Below are 24,277 nucleotides of genomic sequence, written 5' to 3' on the forward strand. Positions count from 1 at the left end.
TCTTCTCCGCCTAATGGCGGCTTCCCGCGTTTCTTCCCTGGTGGAAGGGGTACGCTTTCCCCACAGTGGACAGGTTCAGCCGCTGGCTGGCTTCCGCACAGCTCCCCTTACTCGGCTCTGTCTTTCTCTCCCGCTCGCACGGCTCTACCGGCGCTGGGTACACCCCGTTCACGGATAACAGTTCAGCCGCTGGACTGGCTCTCGCGCAGTCTCTCTCCCCTTGCTCGGCTCTGTCTCTCTCTCCCGCTCGCACGGCTCTACCGGCGCTGGGTACACCCCGTTCACGGATAACAGTTCAGCCGCTGGACTGGCTCTCGCGCAGTCTCTCTCCCCTTGCTCGGCTCTGTCTCTCTCCCACACGTTCGGCTCTACCGGCGCTGGGTACCCCGTTGGCGGAGAACAGTTCAGCCGCTGGACTGGCTCTCACGCAGTCCCTCTCCCCTTGCTCGGCTCCGTCTCTCTCCCACACGTTCGGCTCTACCGGCGCTGGGTACCCCGTTGGTGGAGAACAGTTCAGCCGCTGGACTGGCTCTCGCGCAGCCTCCTTTGGTCGGCTCTGCCTCTCCCACACGCTCGGCTCCCGTTCGCCTCCCAGCCCTCACGCAGTCCGGTGCTTCCCTCCCCGGCTGCGGCTGAGTTTCTCTCTTCCCGCGCCTGCTCCCGGTCTCAGCGCTTCGTGGCTTCGGTCGCTGCCCGGCTTTTCCCGCCGATCGCGGTCCGGCTATCTCACGACGCCGTTGGACCCGACTTCCTGACCAGCTCTGCTCCCCCTCGACCGTGGTCGAGTGCACAGCCCTTATCCTCCGGATTTCGTTACACTTTCCCCTACTCACAGTCTCCGCGGCCGCCTTGTTTCCTGCTGATCGGCTCACTCCGCACCGTGGTAGAAGGGTAGTCAGTGCCTGTTGCTGATGGAAGCTTTTGTTGCTAAGTCTTCTTCCTTTCTATTGCTGCAGCCTCGTGTTTTCTCCCAGCATAACGACGAGGGCGGTTGCCTCTCTTCGACGCTCCTTAGTTGCTTTGGTAGTCTTGCCGCAGGGTACGATCGGACTCGTCGCCACTGTAAAGTCTGTGGGTTGTACTGTTAATAACGACACAGACTTCAGGAGTAACAAACAAACAGGTCTTTACTATTCGAAGGTCAGGGCGAATCTGCCCCAGCAATCCTGCCACAACACTTATATACTGGTGTGGTCACTGTCGGTATTACAGTATACAGAAGCCAAACAAGTAGTGCCACACCTAAAGTAGTTCTCTTAAAGGTGAACGGTTACATACAATAGTTTCCTTAACGGTAGACGGGTACATACACTACAGTTACCTCATCAAAAAACTCAACCAAGTTAGTTAAACACGATTTGCCTTTAACAAATCTCTGCTGGCTTTCCTTAATTAATCCACATTGTCCAAGTGGCTGTTAATTTTGTCCCAGATTATCGTTTCTAAAAGCTTCCCCACTACTGAGGTTAATTTATTAGCATATAATTATTGTCTGTGCTTTAGGGAATCGGCATGGCCATTGTGTTAGAATGATACATCGGGGGGTTATAATGTTTGCCTAGTACTAATATATTTACTGCAGAGGTACTATGTGTGGTGTAAAAATGGCTAACAAGACATTTGTTGATCCCTTTTTGATATTTTTTCTTCTGTTTGATTTGCAGACCAAAGCCTGTGTCCCAGTCTAAATCTGTCCTATTGCTTTGTGGAGAGAAGGGCTGTGGCAAGTCAGCAGTGATCTGCAACTGGCTAAAATACTTTAAGCAGAAAAACCCCAGTGTCCTGGTGATAACCCACTATGTGGGAAGTAGCTCTGCCAGCCACGACATCATGTCCTTTATGAGGCACTGTATTTTAAAACTACGTCTTGAATATTTTGGTAATTATAAAGTTTTTAGAATCGAGCATGAAAAATATTTATGGGCATTGTTAAGATCTATTGTTTGTCAGCCAGAAAGAATAAATAACCTTTTTAATTCTTTTACATTCCTTTTACATTATGAAAATGGAGCCATTCAATATCAGTTCATCGTGCACATGTCTATTTTCTGCTGCTTTTAGATGGCAGTAGTACTTGAATATAGAGAGCCTATTTATAAAGGTATACAGAATGGGTGGTAACGCTTACTCTTGGACACCATGGACGAAGAGTTGCACTGGTTGTTCACATGTAATGATATCGTAAATGCATTCAAAAAGAATGTGTTAACACCATTACTACATGTCAACGTTTCCCCTATGCGCGGCTGCGCAGTAATCTGCAAGTTCCCGCGCAGACTGCTCACAAGCTTTTCCATTGGAATTACCGTGCGTATGGAGCAATTTAAAGGGGACCGCGCATTGAAAGAAACAGGCCGCGCAGAACAAAGCGCAGCTTACAAGGACCATTGCTGCACATAGCAACCAGAACGATCCTTCCCTTCACATGAGCATCTCATTACTTGGATGTCGGTGGTAAACTTCAATGGTGGAAATTTTGAGAGTCACACTGTCTTCCAGGTCTGTATGCTGCTTACTTTTGGATTCAACACAAAGCCAAGGAAAGAACAAACTTGGATGTATATAGTGCTTTATCACACCTCTCAGAAACATCCCAAAGTGCTCCATATACAATTGGGGGTAATTTTAACTTTGTGTGATTGTGTAAAGTGAATGATATTGAATTGGCCGCCCATTATACACTACGCCTGATTTTCCTTTCTATTGAAGTCAACAGGCTGGAGTTTACCAACATCGGTGGGTCCGTGGCGGGTGACGTCCGTGGCGGGCGACGTCGGTGGCGGGTCCCGGCCTCGCTGCTGGCTTGTACACTGTGATTGTGTGATAGCACATTCCACAGAGCTTTTAGTCTGGAAAGTTTGAAAGCACGACTATAGATCAGAAGCTGGCACGGCGCTATGATCGGCCAGCAAGTTCCGGGGGATTAAGTGATATGCCATGAGTTGCGAATCTCCAGAACTTGCTGGTCGATTTACGCCGCTCCGCCATTTGCTTCGCCCAAACGGCATCTCGCCCTTAGCCTCCCCATTATTTTTATGAATTTACTGGATTTGCACATTAATTGCCCATTAAGCTCGCCGCAGAAAGTGAGGGCTCATAATTAAAAGTGCAAGTACCCTTTTAACGATATGATCATTGTTACTGCAATCTCTCTGGCCCAGAAAGGGGACAATTTAAATGGTTGAGACTTCTTCTTTCGTATGGTAGTAGCAAAGCAAATCAAATGTCAATATCTAATCCAGGCCAAAGCTTCCGGTGTAGGTTGTAGGCTGCCTGCGAATTTCCTCTGAGGGCAGTGCTCAATGAGGTGCCCCAGGGTCTGATTAGGAGCTCCACAGTCGCATGATGGGGATGCTTTAATCTTCCATCTATGGAGAAGGTGGCAGCATCTACCATGACCGGTTCTGAGGCGGTTGATGGTTGTCCACTGTTTGCGAGGAAGGTTTGATCCTTCAGGTTGAACTGTGGGGTCCTCTATAAGGAATCCATTCCGTATGTCACAGTTCTTCCAAGCATTTCGCCATCGGTCGCCAAGGCTGAGGGAAAATCGCTGAAGGACTTCGGCGACGGTCCAAAATGGCCTTTTAGATTTGAGATGGTTTGGTGGTAGGTTGTTCAAGTCGGCCTGGATTGGCATGTCTTTACTGGTGTAGCGGTTGTATTCTCTGGAGACTGCATATTCGTGGTTGAATCACATTCTTGCATATAGTCAATTGTTAGAGATTTTAAAAATGTCTCTTTTCTCCCTCTCTCTTAATCCAATCTTTCTTTCCTTCTCTTTATTTCTGTTTCTGTACCTGATTTGACTCTAATTCACCCTCCTGTTTCTTTCTAAATCTTTAAATCTCATTGGTTAAGGAGATACACTGTTGGGCCTGCCATTAACCATGGTCCCAGATGTTCTGACGAAGGGTCATCGACCTGAAACGTTAAGTTTGTTTCTCTCTCCACAGATGCTGCCTGACCTGCTGAGTGTTTCCAGCATTTTCTGTTTTTATTTCAGATTTCCAGCATCCGCAATGTTTGGCTTTTGTCCCAGATGTCCTGTTGCCCTCGCCATGCAGTTATCGGCTTGTATTTCCCGCAGGATACGGCGCAAAAACATTTTGAGCGGAAAGGTGCAGGAGAAAGTCTAACTAACCGCGCATGCTGCGAGATGCCCCACTCTAGCAAGATTTGGCCCATTATAGCTTTGATTTCTATGCAACACAGCAGCACATGATTTAGAATACTTGGTTGCCAGTTTGTTTGGGAATGAACTATTGTGTTTTTTTTTAGCAGGGTAGATTTTTATCTTTAATTAATGTATTACTCTTGTTAACAAATTTATTGAGAGAAAATAACTGCAAATGAAAATCTGGAACAAGAACAGAAAATGCTGCAAATACACAGCAGGTAGGTCAACATCTGTAAAGAGAAAAGACTGGTTAAAGTCTCGGGTACAACCCTTCATCAGAACTCAAAACTGAAATATAAGCAAGTTTTTTTTTAATAGGGTTGGAGAAGAAAGGAAGTGAGAAAGGTAGGTTGATGTTTTGGGTGTATCCCCTCTTTGTCAGAACACCATTCTAGTGAGAGAAGGCGCCTGCACTGGTGGTATTCAGCCCTTGTTTCTCAACTAGGGACTGACAAACCTACTGTTTTTCAGGCGCTAAATGGACACCTAAGCCTCCAATACGGTGGGCAGCAATCGTGTGCTCATTGCATGCCGGAAATGCGTTGCACGCTATATTGGTATAGGCAAAAAGTTAGGAGCGCCCAGGGCCCACGCCTGAAATTTGCATATGCAAATCAGGGGCCTAACACCTGTTTCAGGCCACCAGTGCTAGGCCGGCTGCATTCAAGAAAAAACAGTCTACATGCTGCAGAGCCAGTGGTCTTTAAATATCTCACTTAACTTGCCAGGGACTGTTTCTGTGGGTTTCCGCCCCCCCCCCCCCACCATCAATTGCGACTTCCACCCACCAGTGGTGACGCTATTCCCGCCGGCTTTGGGTGGGAGTCAGCGTTAATATCTCACGGGCCTCACGCTCTGGGGGGGGGGGGCCGGCGAGCCGGACAGTTCACCACCCGCTTCGGCTCTCGCATCCTCAGTTCGCGCCCTGAGTTAAAATCGGGCCAGGATTGAAAAGACAAAGGCTTAGATTTTCAGTGTGCCATGAGGCGGGCTTTTAGGCATGCGGGGGGCTAAAATCCCGAATTCAGGGGTCCCGACACCATCCCGCCCAAAACCCACCTCCACGTAAGTTTCAAAGGAGGCGGGTACCCGCCCCGCACTGGGACCCCCCCGACCCGAGGCGGGAAGGGATTAGTGCCAATTAACTGCCTGTTAACAGGTAGTTAACAGGCAGTTTTTATCCTAATCCCTATTTTGAGGGGTGTCGTGTGGGATTCCCGACGGCTCCAAACCACGCCAGGTTAGATCAGGTGGGCCGTCGGGTTGAAGGACTTGGAGGGGTCGGGATGTCGGTGTTCAGGTGAGTGATGGGTGCATGAGTGCAAAGGTAAGTGTGTTTGGTGTGTCTAAAGTGTGTAAATAAGTTTAAATTACCTGTACTTACCTTAACAGCCTTTCTTCCTCTAGGCGTCGGGAGTCCATCACTCAGCCGGCATTGAAAGCAGAATGGCTGCGAGCTGTCAAAAGTGACAGCCTTCAGTTTTCAGTGCCGGTGAGAGTTCTAACTGAGTCTGTGTAGAAGGACTCAGGTTAGAAGTCAGACTGTCAGTGTTTGACAGCTTCAAACAGCTGTGAAACGCTGATATTTCATCTGTCAACACCTCTTGACAGATGAAATTTCAGTCTGTGACATCACCTGTTGCCGGGTGGCCCTTAATTGGCCTGCTGAGCCCGCTGGGCGGGCTCAACAAGGTCAATCAAGGGAAACTCGCGTGGATTGGCCGGACGTCGATGGAGGCGGGACTAAAACCCGAAAGTTGTAGTCCCGCCTCCTTCCCAACTTCTGAATGAAAATCCAGCCCAAAGAGACCATTTTTTTTTGTCCACGAGCAATGTAACGTCAGCTCATTTAAAAGTGAACTTGAGATGATGCACAGTGAGTATGAAACACTTTTATAATTGAATTTCAGGAGCTGAAGATCACCCCGATTCTTTCAGTGCGAATCCCACAGATATCTGGATATTTCAAATGGTCTGCCAAGCCTTCATAGCGGCAATTGGCTTGAAACCATGTGTGCTGGTGCTAGATGGAGCTGATAAGCTAACTGGGGCCCATGGGTTGTCAGCACAGCAGGTATTATAACTATTAATGATAAATAAAAAATACAACACATTTTTACAGCTTTTAAAAATAAGAAAACAAAATCTGACAATTGTAATATTTCAGGCTTTATATAAAAATATCTGTGTACAGTATATTACAGTTGGTGGTGTGGGCTGCTGAATATTCTATCCATAATATTCAATGATAAGATGATGAATGTGGACTTTATCCCAGTAATAAGCAGTGCCTGCACAGTTTATATCTGAAATTCAAGACCCATTTTGACCTCTTCACTGATGGGATGAAGTTCAAATACAAGGAGCTAAAAATCGGATAGCCCCAAAAACCGGCACGGGGATCGTGATTAACCTGCGCCCATTCAATGTAATTATAATGATAGCAGCATGCAGCCCAGCAGGGGGCCCAAGTTCATGCACGGCTAGAACCAATTAAAGCTAGCCTACAGTTCTTAAAGCCAGCCTGCACCTCTTAAAGAGGAGGTGCATTCTGGCTGCAGCAGGTACTGGAAGGCATTGTAGAGGAGTGTGTGACCTACAGGAAGATTGAAGATGGCACAACATGGCAGAGAAAGGGTTGCCAGATTTTTGGATCTAGCACTCGAGGCCCTGGTGCAGAAGATTGTCAGGAGGAGAGATGTCCTCTATCCAAAGGGGGCCAGGAGGCCCTCCAGGCAGACGCTGAGAATGCAAACAGTCAATGCAAGCAGTGTAGCCCCGAGGACCTGGATGCAGTGCAGGAGGAATTTAATGACCTCACACGAGTGGGCAAGGTCAGTGAATTGATCTTCAAATGCCATATCCCACAAACTGCACCACTAGCCTCACACACTGCTCAATTCACCACACTCCCATTACCTACCAACAATCTCTGTCAATCACGACTCAGACCTCACATTCATATGCTCCATCTCACCCTCACACACCACTGCTGCAAGCCTGACTGCTACATCTCACAGCTTGCATACACTGCCAGCTATTCAACCATGACAGCCACATCAGCCAAACACAGTGCACCGCACTCACTCACACACTCCCTTCTCTCTTGCAGGACAAGGTGACGCACAATCGTAGGCGGCCGCAGCTAACGAGCAGGCGTGCCTCGAGGAGATGGTGCTCACCATAAATGGAGTGGCTGTGACTGTGGCCGTGGCCCATGGTGGCGCTGAAAACATTGAAGATCCCACATCCCACTTCCCCCTCATCCCACAATCATTTCTGACTTACAAGCTGCAGATGGTATAAGCATGCACCTCTTGCTCCCCCCCCCCTCACCACAACCCTACCCTTGTGCCTTTCTCATTTCAGAGACCCAAGAAATCAAAACTGGCCAGGCAGTGGTTCGAGAGGAAGAGGAGAGTGATGATGAAGAAGAAACACCATCATTCGATCTGACACTTGCAGCCACCAGCTCATATACTGGCACTGAGCAGACTTTAGAAGGTAGCTTAGAGGCGGGATCTGCACGTGGTGAGTCACCAGGCATGAGTAGGCTGCTGCCAGGGCAGGGGGAAAGGGTAGAGCAGGTGCCAGCTTCCCGGAGGGTGAGGTTGCACACAAGTTCTGCAAGCACAGGACTCAGATGAGGACTTCGATGGGGGCGGCCTACAGAAGAACGCTGATAGGTATGCACAATGAAATGCTTGGTGCATTGGCAGGCCTGTCAGAAAGCCTGAATGCAATGTCAAGGAGCATGGAGAAGTCCAGCACCAACCTTGCACAGGGCTTTGCGCAGAGCGTGGAGCCCATATTTTCCAGTGTGGAAGGGGTGGGCAGATCCATTAGTGCACTTGTGGACCCATCTGATGGCCGATGTCTCGGCTTCCACTGCAGCACAAGCAGAAGCCACCCAACGTCTGAATGCTGCAATGGAAGCTCAGACTGAAGTCATAAAAAACAGCTTGTTGCCACGCAAGCACAGGCTGCTGCCATCCTGGCTGGGTTTACCAGTGTTGAAAGGGGCTTGCAGGGTGTCACAGTAGTCAGCAATCTGCCCTCCAGCAGATTACTAGGATTGCTGAGGCGCTGCCCCTGGGGGAGTCGCAGTGGCTCCGTGGAAGACGAGCTTTCGTCCTCCCACCACTGCCACTCCGCCAGTGCCCTTGCTGTTGCCTGTCAGCCAGCCAGCCCAGACTGCTGCTGCCCATGCCGAGGTGGTGCAGTCCAAAGCCGGGCCTACTAGGCCCAGAGCTGCTCGAGGTCGTCCTGCAAGGCCATCTGTAGTCTCCCCCACTGAAAGTCAGCAGCCTTCCACCAGCCATGCTGCAGCCACTGGGGTAGCACTGTGTAGAAGCTCTAGGACAGGCAAAGGCACACGGAAGACAGGCACTAAGGGAATGTACAAGGGTGATAATTTGACTTTTGAATGAAATATTGTAATCGTTTAATTCATAAAATTGGTTTGGAATGTTTGTTTTGTGAAGGCTTTTATTGTAGCATTGTAGCCAAGAGGACGCTGTGATGGACAGTAACCAAGGGAAGTTAAGTTGTTTGGGGAATTGGGTTGTGTTCACTGGTACCGCAGTTGGATGATTCGATCCCGGGCAGAAAGGGGCTGCCTGGATTTCTTCCTCCTCTTCCACGTTCTCCTCCTCCTCGACTTCCTCCTCCTCCTCCTCAGGACGTTGCTGTATGCCTGGTGGCAAGGGCTGTGCCCTCATGGTGGCAAGGGCTGTGCCCTTATGATGGTGAGGTTGTGGAGCATGCAGCAGATCATGACGAATCTTGAGACATGCTCTGGTGAGTACTGCAGGGCTCCTCCAGAGCAGTTCAGGCAGCGGAAGCGTTGTTTAAAGATGCCAATGGTCTGCTCTCAGATTTTGTTTGGCAGCATGGCTGTCGTTATATGCATGTTACCCACGTGTGGTTGGGTTGCACACCGGAGTCATGAGCCAGGTGGTAACCCTCTGGTTTGTCGTGTTGGCTCAAATGCTGATCGTACAGCGGACTGCTGCAGAATGAAGGCATCATGGCTGCTGCCAGGATACCGAGCATTGACTTGCATGATGCACTGAATATGGTCACACACCAACTAGACATCGAAGGCATGGAATCCCGTCCGGTTGCGGTGCATCTCCAAATTGAGATGTGGCACCCGCAAAGCGATGTGTGTGCAGTCAATGGCACCCTGCACCACGGGGAAGCTTGCTATTCTAGTGAAGCTGTGTGCTTGCTCTGCCTGCTTCTCTCTGACAAGAGAGAATGAAATGTAGTCAGCTTTCCTTGCATACAGAGCCTCACTCACCTCCCTTATACAGGAGTGGATGGCGAACTGGGAGATGTTACAAATGTCGTCTGGTCCAGCCTGGAAGGAGTCAGACGCGAAGAATTTCAAGGTCACGATCACCTTTACAGCCACTGGCAATGCCGTCCTCGCCCTGGACTGAAGTTGCAGGCCTGCCTACAGCCGATGGCAGATTTCAGTGAGCACCTCCTTAGTAAAACGGAGATGTCGGATGCACTGTTCTCCACAGAGGTTGAGGTAGGAGAATTGCTCCCTGAAGACCCTGGGTGGATATGGCTTCCTGCTGAGAGCTCTTCTCCCCCTCCTCATGCCTCTTCTAGGAGCTTGTCCTGCTCTGTGTCGCCTCTGCTTATTCTCTTTATCATGCTGCAGGCCAAGGGGGATACAAACTACTGCACCCAGGTCTGGGAGCAACTGGTCTGAGCAGACCCCTTGCAAGTCAGTGCCAAGTCCTTGAGCACGTGCCACACCACTCCTTGTAGACTTTAGGCAACTTTTAAAGAAGTCTAAAAAGCACCAAGCACTTCTACAAATTCAGCAACAGCTAGTAGAAATCAATCAACAACTAACCTGTAAGTAGGTGATGATTCCTTTAAATAGCACTGATGGGGTGTCCTTCCTGCTGCTGAACGCATGTTCAGCTGTGCAAGGTCAAGAGAGAGCGTTAGCTCCGGCGTTGAGGTCGAAAATGGCAGCGCTGGTGTCAAATATTGATGTTATGATCTGCCTACGCTGCATACTTATGGCGCACGCTCCCAGCGCCAATGCTAACGCCCTCACCAAAATGGCATCCGGCGCGGTCCGCACCAGAAGTGTGCATGTGCTGCCAGGAAAACATTTTCGAGCCTATTTGGCACCCGTAGCGCCCAAACAACGGGCGCTATGCAACTGAATTTTTAGCCCAAGGAGTTTTGATAAGTAATTATTTCTATTTCTAAAGGGTTTTTGAAAAGTTACAAAAGTGGAGCAGTGTGTTACATATTTTTCATAACCAGTAAACCTTGTTCATGCTTATTTTGTAAAACGTCGTTGTTCATTAATTTATATACTAATATAGTGATACCTCTCTGTACAGGTAAAGGAATTCTCATGGCTTCCACAACCTCTCCCGGCTCAGTGCAAACTTATTGTAACCACTGCTTCTTCCAACCTTTCCTTCAAATCACTGTCAAAGCATGAAGATGTAAAAGTGGTGCAGCTTTCCAATAGATCTGACTATAAAGTCCAAATCCAAATCTTCCAGAAGCACCTGACCATGACCTACAAAGAAATAAGTGGGAGCCAAATCGAAAATATTATGAGTAGAAAATTGAGCTCCCTTCCCCTGGTCCTGGTTATTTTGGCGAACGAGCTTCGAGTATGTGGAGCATTCAGAAATGAGGCTGATTGCCTGGAGGAATATCTTGAGTGTTGGTCTGTTCAGGAGTTGTGGGTCGCTGTCTTTAGGCGGTGGATTGAGGACTACAGTTGGTTTGTTGAGAAGAGCACTGGCAGCAGAGGAAAAGGCATCTCTCCCTCTTCCTATTCTCCACATTCTTCCAACTCAGGTTAGTAAATATATTCTGTACAACAACAAAAAAATTCCCAACACCCACTGGAAAAAACTACATGATGTTCACAGTTAATATAAGGAAAGCGTGACATACCAGTTGCTTATGCATTAAATTTACATATTCGCTCTATTTTGTGTTCACCCTTGAAAGCCAAATTCAATTCTGTTCCGGGAACAGTGGATAAGATCACTTTAGTGGCTTTTAGTGATCATAAATGGCTATTAGTCAAATTGTTAAATAGACATGAAACAGGGCACAAAATGTCCCCAGGTAATTTCAGCCCAGTTGACCCTGCAAAGTCCTCATTAACATCTCCAGCATGCCAGGAGACCAACCATGGTTTAATAGGAAGTGTAGAAGGGCACACCAGGAGCAGCGCCAGGCATACCTTAGAATGAGGCATCAACAATGGACAACCTGCATACTAAACACAGAAAGCACCAGGCTATAGACCGTGCTAACCAGTCCCATGACCAGTGGATCAGAGCAAAGCTCTGTAGCCCTACAACACCCAGTCAAGAATGGTGGTGGGCAATCAGAAAACTGATTGAACATCCCCATCCTCAACTATGGCAGAGTCCAGCATGTGAGTGCAAGAGACAAGGCTGAAGTGTTTGCAAAAGATGATCCTACTTGCCCACTCCCAGATGCCAGTGTCTAGCCGTTCGGTTTACCCCATGTGACATTAAGAAGTGGCTGAGTGCTATAGTCCTGACAATATCCTGGTTGTAGTGCTGACAACTTGCACACCAGCACTAACCGGGCCTCTAGCCAAGCTGTTACAATGCAGCTATGACACTGGCATCAGCCCAACAATAGAAAATTGCTCAGGTATGACCTATCCACAAAATGCAGGACTAAACTAACCTGGCTAATTGCTGCCCTATCAGATTCCTCCCAATCATAAGTAAAGTAACGGAAGAAGTTATCAACTGTACTGTCAAGTGACACCTACTCACCAGTAGCCTGCTTGCTGAACCTCACTGACAGAACCGGGTAGCTCCAGACCTTGGCACAGCCTTGACCAGACATGGACGCAAGAGCTGAATACCAGAAGAAAGGTGATACCTGCTCCTGACATCAAAGCAGAATTCGAGTAAGTATAGCGCCAAGGAGCCCTAGCAAATCTGTAGTCACTGGGGGTCAAGAGGAAAACTTTCCGGTGGCTGGAGTCATACCTGACACAAAGGAAGATGGTTGTGGGAGGCCAATCATCACACCCCAGGATATCACTTCAGGAGTTGCTCAAGGAAATGTTTTTAGCCCAACCATCTTCAGCTGCTTCATCAATGACCTTCCCTCCATCGTATGGTCAACAGTGCAACTGTTTGCAGATGTTTCTGCAGTGTTTTGCTCCATTCACAATTCCTCTGATAATGAAACAGCCCATGCCAGCCTACAGCAGGACATAGACAACATTCACATTTGGGCTAACAATGCCAGATAACCTTTACGCCACATAAGTGCCAACTAATGACCTTCACCAACAAGAAAAAGCCCATCTACCTCCTCCTGACCTTCATTACCGAGTCCCCCTCCATCAACACCATAACCAGCTTTATCAACACTGTGGATACAAGCAGGGCATAGGCTGGGTATTCTATATTAAGCAGCTTATCTCATGACCCCTCATAAACTGTTCACTATTTACAAGGATCAAGTGAGGAGTGTGCCTGTGTGAGTACAGCTGCAACAACACTCAAGAAGCTAGACACCATTCAGAACTGAGCATTTGGCTTGATTAGGCCCGTTCCACTGGACTCAATATCCATTCTTTCCACCTGTGTAGTTTGGCTGCATTCTGTACTATCTACAGGATGTACTGCAGCAACTCGCCAAACTTATTTCTGTAACACCTCCCAGCCTCATGACCTCTACCACCAAGAAAGAAAATAATAGCAAGATCATTGGAACACCACTACCTCCAAGTCCTCCTCCAAAACACACACAAGCATGACTTGGACATGATTTCTTCATCATCGCTGGGTCAAAATAATTGAATTCCCCACCTAATAACATTGTGGGAGCACATTCAGCACAAGGACTGCAGCGGTTCAGGAGAAGCCCCACCAAGCCCCCTCTCAGAGCAATAAAAATTAGGCATTGAGGATCCCCACTGCAAGATTCTTTTGTCCTGAGGATCCCTGGAGGCCGCTCACAGTATCACCCACATCCTGAAAACAAATCATTTTTAAAAGAAGTCTGAAAGAAAGATTTGCATTTATATAGAACCTTTCATGTTCTCAGGACGTCCCAAAGTACTTTACAGCCAATGAAGCACTTTTTGAAGTGTAGTCACTGTTGTAATGTAGGAAATGTGGTAGCCAATTGCTCCCACAAACAGCATTGTGATAATGACCAGATAATCTGTTTTAGTGATGTTGGTACAGTATGAAGATACAAATGCACCCTTCTGAGGAATGTCAACCAGGGACAGGTGAGGGCCAATTTCAGCAACAGGCAGAGAACGGGTGGGCAGCAGGAAGAGCGCGCCCATCGCCCGCCCGTGCTTGCCGACGCGAAGCCTGAGCTATTTTGAGGCGCAGGACCCGTTTACGTGCCGCCACCGAACAATGCGCATCAAATGAGCGCCACGCTTCCGGGAGGGCCATTAATTGGTTGACTCCCACGCTGAGCCGACCAACAATTGGAGACTGGGGACAAGGAGCAATCTGGTTGGGGAGAGCCTCGGATGGGCCGGCAGTAGCCTGGAGTTTTTTGGTAGGCCCAAAAAATATTAATTTTACCTGAGCCGTTTTGTGAGCGGCCTCCAGGGTCCTCAGGGCAAACCAACCATGCAGTGGGATCTCAATCAAGCATTAGGTCCCTTATTTGCAAGTTATGGCACTGCATGCCAATTGTTTTTGGTCTTTACCAATATGGCAGGTGCCGCATTTCTGGCTTGTAATGAGCATACACTTCCTGCCCACCATATTGGAGGCTTAGGAGGCCGTTTAGTGCCTGAAAAATGACCAATTTCTGGGTCCTTTCAGCCCTGATTCTCTGACTCGTGCTCCCTGCAAGCACAGCTACCTGCTGGGAGCCCGGGATTGCACATTTACCTCTCATTTGTGCCAATTTATGTGCAACATTGGGGGATCAGGCCTGAAGCACAGCATGAATGCACTATCTGACCCGATGCTGGTAATGGTCTGGTAATTGTTAGTGTCTCTCTCCTTAATGGCAGGTTTTCTGTGGTCCACACAGAAGACCAGTTTGTGGCATTGTTTTACATTGTTTTACCCTATGGCCAATATTGTCAAGCAACATCAAATTTCTTTGGAAATAGTCATATTTTCATGGTTCTATGCCAATTTTCCAAGTATACTCTGCTGTAATATTTGAGATTAATTTTACTGAACAAAGAACGACGTGATTTGTTATATTGTGTAAATAAAAAGTAACTGCACAGTAGCATTCAAGGGGAAGCTAGATAAGCACATGACAGAGCAAGGTTATGCTGATAGGTTGAGATGAAGTAGGGTGGGAGGAGGCTCGTGTGGAGCATAAACACCAGCATAGACTAGTTGGGCCGAATGGCCTGTTTCTGTGCTGTAAATACTATGTAAAAAAACAAGTGTGTGCAGTTGCAAGAATGTTAATCTATAGATATTAGCATTAAGAGCCCTCCTCCCACACAAACCCAATCAGCTCCAACAACTGGAAGCTAATACCTATGGAGCTGAATAGGCAGATGAAATATAAGGGTGAATTTTGCAAGGCCTTGCACCGTCCATGAGGCTTCACATGCAGTCAACACATAGTGGACAATTGCGGGGAATGATGCGCTGAGAAATCAGTACAGAATTCTGGTTAGACCCCACCTGGAGTAATGCATTCAGTTCTCAGGTAGCATATATTGGCCTTGGAGGGGGTGCAGTGCAGATTGACCAGAATGATACCAGGGCTAAAAGGGTTAAATTATGAGGACAGGTTGCAGAGACTAGGCTTGTATTCCCTCGAATATAGAAGATTAAGAGGTGATCTAATTGAGGTGTTTAAAATGATCAGAGGAGTTGATAGGGTAAATAGAGAAAAACTATTTCCCCTGGTACAGAACAAGGGGACATAACCTTAAAATTAGAGCTAGGCCGTTCAAGGGTGATGTCTGAAAGCACTTCTTCGCACAAAGGGTAGTGGAAATCTGGAACTCCCCCCAAAAAGGCTGGGGGTCAATTGAAAATTTCAAAACTGAGATTGATTGTTTTTTGTTAGGCAAGGGTATTGAGGAATACTGAACCAAGGCGGGTGGATGGAGTTAAGAGGCAGAACGGCCATGATCTAATTGAATGGTGGAACAGGATCGAGGGGCTGAATGGCCTCTTCCTGTTCCGACGTTCCAGTACCACTGGTAGCACAAGGCCAAACAAAGTTTACCCTCTCCTCTAAAAGAAATTTATATTAAGAATTCGAGGGATTAAAGGAATGAAAATGAAATTCACATACTCTGTAACTATTTGATTGTTTTCATAGATCTTAAAACTTCTTCCCGCATATAGAAGTACTTTTTATGTTTCTGTAATTCTTTTTGCACCACATTTCAGGAATGAAGGGCTGGGTAGTTAATACCCTTTGTCTGCTTAGTGTGTCACGTTGTGGATTAAATGAAGAGGACATCCACCAGCTTCTTAAACACCTGGGCTATAAAGGGACACACGAGATCAGCAGCTTTGACTGGGCTCTGTTCCGTGCTGCCTCCATGGAATGGATACAAGAAAGGCCAGATGAACGGTTGCATTTCACCCACCAGTCTATACAGGATGCTGTAGAATATCTCCTTCTAGGTATAAAAGTCACGTGTTAAAATTGGAAAGGAACATTTAGAGCCATATTTCCTTTGCATTATTTGTAATGGACAGTTGAAATATCATTCACAAAAGTAACAGAGCTATTCATTTTTGTCATTGTACTTATTAAGTGGTAACTAATTGCCATGAATGTACGCAAAATTTGCATCTGCAGTAATAACAACAGAAAATGCTGGAAAAACTCAGCAGGTCAGGCAACATCCGTGGAGAGAAATTTGAGTTGACGTTTCGGATCGAACCCTTCTTCAAAACTGGAAAGAAAAGAAAATAGATCGAAGGCAGGGCTGCGATCGGACAAAAGAAGCGAAAGAGACAAAAGCAGTAGAAGAGACAATAAAAGGTGTTCGAAGCTAGACGAGATGGTAGTAGGCTGAGATTAGGTGTGAAGTGTACTGGCAGGGCAAGAGATAGCTGCCAGGTGGGAGAGTGAAACAAAAGGAAAGGGGGGGGGGGGAAAGGAGTGGAAAAATTACAGGTAAAAAATTAATGGGGGCCGAGGTTATGATCTGAAATTGTTGAACTCGATATTGAGTCCGGAAGGCTGCAGAGTGCCTAATCGGAAGATGAGGTGCTGTTCCTCGAGTTTACGTTGAGCTTCCGTGGAACAATAAAAGAGGCCAAGGACGGTGAGGTCCGAGTGGGAATGGAGCGGTGAATTAAAATGACAGGCGACCGGAAGCTCAGGGTCACCCTTACGGACTGAACGGAGGTGTTCCGCAAAGCGGTCACCCAATCTGCGTTTGGTCTCCAGTAGTGAAAAGTGCGATTAGGGAATTCTTTGGAATTTACTTGCCTAGTTCTTTGGAATTCTCTACCCCAAAGGGCTGTAGATGCTGAATCGTTGAGTATATTCAAGGCTGAGATCGATACATTTTTGGACTCTAGAGGAACCAAGGGATCTGGAGATCGGGCGGGAAAGTGGAGTTGAGGTAGAAGATCAGCCATGATCTTATTAAATGGCAGAGAAGGCTTGAGGGGCCGTATGGCCTACTCCTGCTCCTAATTCTTATGTTCTTATAAGATTTGTGAATAGGATATCCTAATGTGAAGGAGTTTTTTTTTTCCATTTTAATAAAGGAATCAAATGCAATACAGGGAAGGTATTCAAAAATCTCCACAACAGAAGTGTCTCTGCTCACTACAAAAGGCAAAATCCTGCGGATGGTGGAAATCTGAAACATAAACAGAAAATGCTGGAAATACTCAGCAGGTCAGGGCAGCATCTGTGGAGCGAGAAACAGAGTTGACGTTTCAGGTCGATGACCTTTCGTCAGAACTGGAAAATGTTACAGATGTGGCAGGTTTTAAGCGAGTAGAGATGCAGTGGAAGGCGGGAGGGGAGGAAAGAACAAAAGGGAAAGGTCTGTGATAGTGTGGAGGGCAGGAGAGAACAAATGGCAAAAGGGATGATAGTGCAAGCCAAAAAGGATGGACTGCTCACTGTTGTGCATTGACTGCATTAGTAATTGGAAACATTTTCAGTGCATCTGCAATTTACCTTGAGTATCATTTTATGCAAAGGCAGCATCAATTATTCTCACAGTGTTGTACAATTTACGAAATCAACTGTATGGTCGTGTAGTGGTTATGGTACTGGATGAGCAGCCCTGAGCAATCGTGGTAAGTTGCGAAATTGAATTCAATAAAGCTCGTCATTGTTACCACAAAAGCTGCTGAATTGTTGCAACAATTCACTAATGTGCTTCAGGGAAGGAAACCTGCCCCACCAGTTCAGCCTACATGTGATTCCAGTCCTGCATTATGTGGTTGATTCTTAATGCCCTAGCCTGGAAACTAAGAATGGACAATAAATGTGGCTTGTCAATGTTTACTACAACCTGGGAACATTTTTTTTAAAACAAGTAAATGCCCAAAAGTTGTACGAGCACAATCTTTGACAGAAAATACTGCTGTATGATGCAGGGAGGATGTTTCCCCTCGCTGGGGGGTCTAGAACGAGGGGTCACAGTCTCAGGATACGGGGAAGGACATTTAGGACTGAGATAAGGAGAAATTTCTTCACTCAGAGGGTGGTGAACCTGTGGAATTCTCTACCACAGAAGGCTGTGGAGGCCAAGTCACTGAATATATTTAAGAAGGAGATAGATAGATTTCTAGACACAAAAGGCATCAAGGGGTATGGGGAGAGAGCGGGAATATGGTATTGAGATGGAGGATCAGCCATGATCATTATTGAATGGCGGAGCAGGCTCGAAGGGCCGAATGGCCTACTCCTGCTCCTATTTTTCTATGTTTCTATGAAGGACAGGCCAAATTAAATAATAAACAAACTCACTTTCGGAAACCTTCAAGAATTTTTAAGCTTGCTTCTCCATGTGGATTACAGATCTTTTTAATAGGCTCGAGGGGCCGTATGTGTAGTGTATGTAACGTTCCACCTTTAAGAGAACTATTTTAAGGGTTGCACTACTTTATCTTGGCTGCTGTATACTGTAATACCGGTGGTGACCACACCGGTCTATAAGTGCTGTGTAATGATTTATTGGGCAGTTCCGCCCTGACCTTCAACCAGTAAAGACCTGTTAAAGTTTACTCTTGTGGTCTGTGTAGTAATTCTCAATATAACACACAGACTTAACAGTGGCGACGATTATGATCTTACCCTGCGGCAGAGATACATCCAAGGCAGTTTAACGGGCGTCGAGAGGAGGCATCCGCCCTCATCATTCTGCTGAGAGAAGACTCGGGTCTGCAGAGCAACGGAAGAATTCTGACACGAAGCCTTCCATCAGCAACAGGCAGTAATCATCCCTTCTATCACGGTAGTGGGTAAGCCAATCAGCGACGAGCAGCAAGTCGGCCACGTTGACTGTGAGTAGGGGAGAAAATAACAAAAAAAAACGGAGGATATAAGGGCGGAGAACTCGACCACGGCCAGGGAAAAGAGCCGGACAGAAGTCGGGGCCAGAGGCGCTGAGACTGGGGCAGCGTAAGGCATGGAAGCCGCGGTGATAGCAAAGGCAGCCGGTGTGAGAGACCGGGCTACAAGCGGGCTGGGAGACGCAACAGCGTCGAGAGAGAGCTCGACCGCGACCGGTGAAAAAGGCCGGGCAGCTACCGAGGCCGCGAGGCGCAGCGACCGGGTCAGCGTAAGGCGCAGGAGAAAATAAAAAAACCGCGGAGAACTCAGCCGCAGCCAGGGGGGGAAAGGACCGGACTGCAAGAGGGGCTGGGAGGCACGATTTGAAACCGCTGGGGGAGGGCGAACGCAGCAAATCGGCAATCGCCATTACAGCCAGCGGGGGAGAAAGGCAAACGCGGGAAGCCGCCATTTTCGGAGGCGGGGGAAGAAGACAAGTGCGGGAAACCGCCATTTTGTAAAAAGAAAAAAAAAAAAAATAATTCTTTTGTTTCTCAAGAAGATCGCGAGGATGCCTAAGCGTGGTAACATCAACGACTTCGATCCCGATGTTGAAGATTGGGCCACGTATGTAGAACACATAGAGATATATTGTAAGGCAAATAAAATATCAGATGAAGATAAAGCACTAACCTTACTAAACTCAATGGGTGCGAAGACACACGGGCTATTGAAGCATCTTCTATCACCAGCTAAACCGGCGGATCAGACTTTCACTAATATTGTTGCTGTCCTGAAGAATCATTTGAACCCCACACTGCTGATGTTAGCGGAACGATTTAAATTTTATGCGAGAACGCAACTGAAAGAGGAAAGCAACGCGGAGTATTTAATTGAACTGCGTAAGCTAGCGAAATACTGTCAGTTTGGGGAAAGCCTGACAGAGGCACTGAGAGACAAATTCGTGTGTGGATTGTCGAAAGAAGGAACACAAAAGCGGTTGCTTGAAGAGAATGATCTTACACTTGATAAGGCTGTCACTATTGCAGCATCGCACGAAGCCGCAGTGAGAGGCACCGCGGAAATGCAGCTGAAGGCAGCGGTACTCAGCGTAGATCAAATGGCTTCGGGTACAACGAAATGTTATCGTTGTGGGAAGACAACACACGATCAGAACCAATGCTGGTTTAAAAACCAGGAATGTAGAAAATGTGGCAAGCTTGGTCACATAGCTAAAGTATGCCGGTCAGGAAAGAAGACCAGCAACAAAAAGTCACCACAGGAAAAGTGCAGAAAGGTACATAAGGTGGCTGAGAAGAGTTCGGATGAACAGAATTCGGATTCAGACTCCAACAGCAAGGAACTGGGTAGTCTGAGAATTCACAACATGAGTAAGGAAGCTGACCGACAAACTATCTGGGTCACACTGCAGATAGCAGGAGTCCAAGTGAAGATGGAATTGGACACCGGATCGGCGTTGACGGTCATGAATAAGCAAGATTACAAAAAGTTATTCAAACATATTCCCCTACGGGATACGGAGATAGTATTGCAGACATACACGGGGCAAAAAGTATACCCCATCGGAAAGATAAAAGTCAAGGTGATACACAAGGGCAAAGAACACCAAGGAATGGACTTATATATACTACCTGAGGGAGGTCCACCACTTCTGGGACGGGAGTGGATCAGGAAAATAAATATGGACTGGCACTCCCTAAACGCAATAACGGTAGATTCCGGAAAAAAAGATGTCAAACCTGAACGATTGTCCAGAATATTGGATGAGGCTAAAGAGGTGTTCCAACAGGGACTGGGAACACTGAGAGGAATTAAGGCAAAAATCAAGATTGCAGAACATGCAAACCCAAAATTTTTCAAAGCCAGACCGGTACCGTATGCGATACGACCTGCTGTGGAAGCTGAGCTGGAAGGGCTGGAACGTTCAGGAGTACTGTCTAAGGTGGACTGGAGTGAGTGGGCCACGCCCATTGTTCCCGTCATGAAGCGTTCATCGAGTAACAAGCCGGGGGAACCGGGGAAGGTCCGCATCTGTGGAGATTTCAAGATCACAGTTAATCCGGTGCTTCGCACGGTGCAATATCCGCTTCCGCGGATTGAGGATATCTTTGCTTCATTGTCTGGCGGGAAACGCTTCACCAAGATAGACCTGGCGCAAGCGTACTTACAGATGGAAGTTGAGGAAGAGTCGCGCCAGTATCTCACAATCAGCACGCACAGAGGCTTGTATCGATATAATAGACTGTTTTTTGGAGTGGCTTCGGCTCCGGCAATTTGGCAGAGGGCCATGGAGCAGGTATTACAGGGAATTCCAAGCACTCAATGTTACTTGGACGATATCCTGATTACAGGAGATGACGATGAGGAACACCTTGCAAATTTGAAACTGGTGCTCACCAGGTTGAAGGAATATGGCCTTCGAGTTAATCGCCAGAAATGTGAGTTCTTTCAGGAACGGATCTCATACTGTGGTCATGTCATTGACCAGGAGGGGCTGCACAAGTCACCTGACAAGATCGAAGCGGTTGTGAAGGCTCCCGCTCCGGAAAATGTATCCCAGTTGAGATCGTTCCTAGGGTTGATTAACTATTACCATAAGTTTCTGCCAAATCTATCCACGGTGCTGCACCCGCTGAATGCTCTTTTGCAGAAAGAAGTACCATGGAAGTGGAGTGAGGACTGTAAGAAGGCCTTTTGCAAAAGCAAGACATTGATCACCTCAGAGGAAGTGTTGGCTCACTTCAACCCAACGCTACCTATTCGTTTAGCTTGTGATGCTTCTCCTTATGGTATTGGAGCAGTACTCTCACACAAGTTGCCAAATGGCTCGGAAAGGCCAGTCGCATTTGCATCCAGATCATTGACCTCCGCTGAGCGCAACTATGCTCAGATAGATAGGGAGGCTCTCAGCCTGGTGTGGGGAGTAAAGAAGTTTCATCATTACCTGCAGGGCCAGAAGTTTACACTGCTGACAGACCACCAGCCGTTGGTATCCATATTCAACCCTAAAAAGGGCGTTTCCACTATGACAGCGCAAAGGCTACAGAGGTGGTCCCTTTTCCTAGGGGCACACCAGTATGACATAGAATACAAAGGATCAAAACAGCATGCTGACGGTTTATCACGCCTACCGTTGCCAACGGTAGAAGAGGCGCCTACCGTGGACCCAGTGGAGATGTTCCACTCAACCATCGTGGAATGTCTACCAGTAACAAATTCTACGATCGAAAAGGAAACAAGAAATGACCCGACTCTCTCACGAGTCTACGATTTAATGGTGAAGGGATGGCCAGCACATGGCGAACCACTGTTGCCAGCATTTTCGCAAAGAAGAGAACAGCTGTCAGTGTGCCGAGGAACTTTGATGTGTGGATCCAGAGTGGTGATTCCACCCAAACTCCAGCAAAAAGTGCTAAAGGAGCTTCACGAGGGGCATCTGGGTGGAGTGAAAATGAAGAACCTAGCCAGAGCGTTCGTGTGGTGGCCAGGTATCGATGGAGACATCGAAGAAATGACCAAGAGCTGTTTAGGATGCCAGAAGGTCCAAAACGCCCCACCACAAGCTCCTCTGCATCCATGGGAGTGGCCCTCATCTCCATGGCAAAGGGTACATATCGACTTTGCTGGTCCATTTATGGACTCAATGTTCTTAATCGCGGTGGATGCACACTCCAAGTGGCCGGAGGTAATAAAGATGTCCTCCACCACCACGGAAAAAACCATCACAGTATTAAGGACCATATTTGCCAGGAATGGGCTGCCGGAACAGATCTGTTCTGATAATGGACCGCAATTTGTGTCCGAAGAATTCAGGAAGTTCTTAAAAAACAATGGGGTTAAGCACTACACGTCCGCCCCATACCATCCCGCCACCAATGGATTAGCTGAAAGGTTTGTCCAGACCTTCAAGAAGGCCATAAAGGCCATGGGTAATGAAGACATAAATCTACAACATAAGGTAGATAACTTCTTGTTGGCGTACAGGAATGCAACACATGCGGTCACAAACCAAACTCCCGCCATGATGTTTTTCAATAGAAGACTAAGATGCCGGCTGGATTTGATCAAGCCAAACATCAGAAGGGACGTAGCGAACCGGCAATTTCAAGGCATGAATGAAAGGCCAACTAGAATCTTCCAGATAGGTCAACAAGTTTTGGCCCGGGACTACCGTACCGAGAAATGGCAGCCTGGAACTATTTGCACACGACTAGGACCGCTGATGTATACCGTGGACATTGGTGAAAGCATAATAAAGCGCCATGCTGACCAGATCATAGCGTCATCCGAAAAGGGACAACCTACACCACAACTCTATACGCCTAATGATGAAGCAGAGATACCCATAGTATCTACCTCCGATCCGGTGATACTGGAACCAGATGAACCCGACACTGACATTCAAGCCGAATCGACTTTGCCAAAAGAACCTACTACACCACTGAAAACTACTACACAACCGAGGCGTTATCCGGACCGAGTCAGGAAGCCTCCAGAGAGACTGAATCTGTGAACTGTTTTTACATTAAGTTGTGTATATATGTTATGATGTTATGTTTAATGGGAAGATATACTGTTAACCTAAAAAGGGAGGATTGTAGTGTATGTAACCGTTCCACCTTTAAGAGAACTATTTTAAGGGTTGCACTACTTTATCTTGGCTGCTGTATACTGTAATACCGGTGGTGACCACACCGGTCTATAAGTGCTGTGTAATGATTTATTGGGCAGTTCCGCCCTGACCTTCAACCAGTAAAGAACTGTTAAAGTTTACTCTTGTGGTCTGTGTAGTAATTCTCAATATAACACACAGACTTAACAGTATGGCCTACTTTTGCTCCTAATTCTTGTAATGTATGTACCTTTATTAAGGGGAGAACTACTTTTTACAGCTCCTGTATACTGTAGTACCGGCAGTGACCACACCTGTATATAAACCCTGAGCAGTGATCTGCACAGTTAGTTCTAGAGTAACCTTCATTCAGTAAACACCTGTTGAATCGTTCCCTGCAGTCTGTTGTCTGATTATTGAAGGACACAACATTATGATACACGGATCTAACATTGGCGACGAGGTAGATTCGAACCTACCTGCAACTCTGCATCACCTCCCAGGGATTCGCTCCTGGAGAACAGTGGAAGAAGGTCGAGTCCAGAAGCACGGGCGTCGGCCACGGGCAACCGCCCAGTCATCCAGCGGAGATTTGAGCATCGCAGGGGAGGCTGTCGAGAGCCAGGCTTGGCTTTCCAGTCACGGTGGTCCAGCAAAATGGGCTGGCAACAGGTACTGCGCAGACCCTTCCCAGACAGCGACGGGCTAGAGCCCGACTGAGCGGCACAGAAAAAGGCCGAGCAGCGTCGACGGGGAGAGAGAGAGGGCAGAGCGCACAGGGTGCAGCCGGTGTTCAGGACCGAGCGGCATCAACGGGGGAGAGAGACGAGAGAGAGCAGAGCGCAGCCGGTGTTCAAGGGCCGAGCAGCGTCAATGGGGGAGAGAGGCGCGCAGGAAAACGCGAGGCGCTGCCATTGCCACGAGATCTGCAGAGAGCGGCGTTGGCAGCAGCGCACGAAACCCACAGGGCGTCGCCATTT

At 47.5% G+C, this 24,277-nt stretch overlaps 1 protein-coding gene across 1 annotated transcript in view; it reads left to right on the forward strand.

Annotated features, from left to right (window-relative positions):
• The window catches only part of LOC147106396 (putative tetratricopeptide repeat protein 41), an 87,448-nt gene that overhangs the window by 26,894 nt on the left and 36,277 nt on the right, over nucleotides 1–24,277 (forward strand). Inside the window, exons 4-7 of the mRNA XM_086009463.1 lie at nucleotides 1,665–1,879; nucleotides 6,088–6,251; nucleotides 10,558–11,029; nucleotides 15,580–15,819. Coding sequence (XP_085865589.1) covers nucleotides 1,665–1,879; nucleotides 6,088–6,251; nucleotides 10,558–11,029; nucleotides 15,580–15,819 — 1,091 coding nt within the window. The remainder of the gene's footprint in view (nucleotides 1–1,664; nucleotides 1,880–6,087; nucleotides 6,252–10,557; nucleotides 11,030–15,579; nucleotides 15,820–24,277) is intronic.

The sequence above is a fragment of the Somniosus microcephalus genome, chromosome 16, assembly GCF_052327205.1.
Source record: "Somniosus microcephalus isolate GS21.2 chromosome 16, FLI_Smic_1.0, whole genome shotgun sequence".
Lineage (NCBI taxonomy): Eukaryota > Metazoa > Chordata > Chondrichthyes > Squaliformes > Somniosidae > Somniosus > Somniosus microcephalus.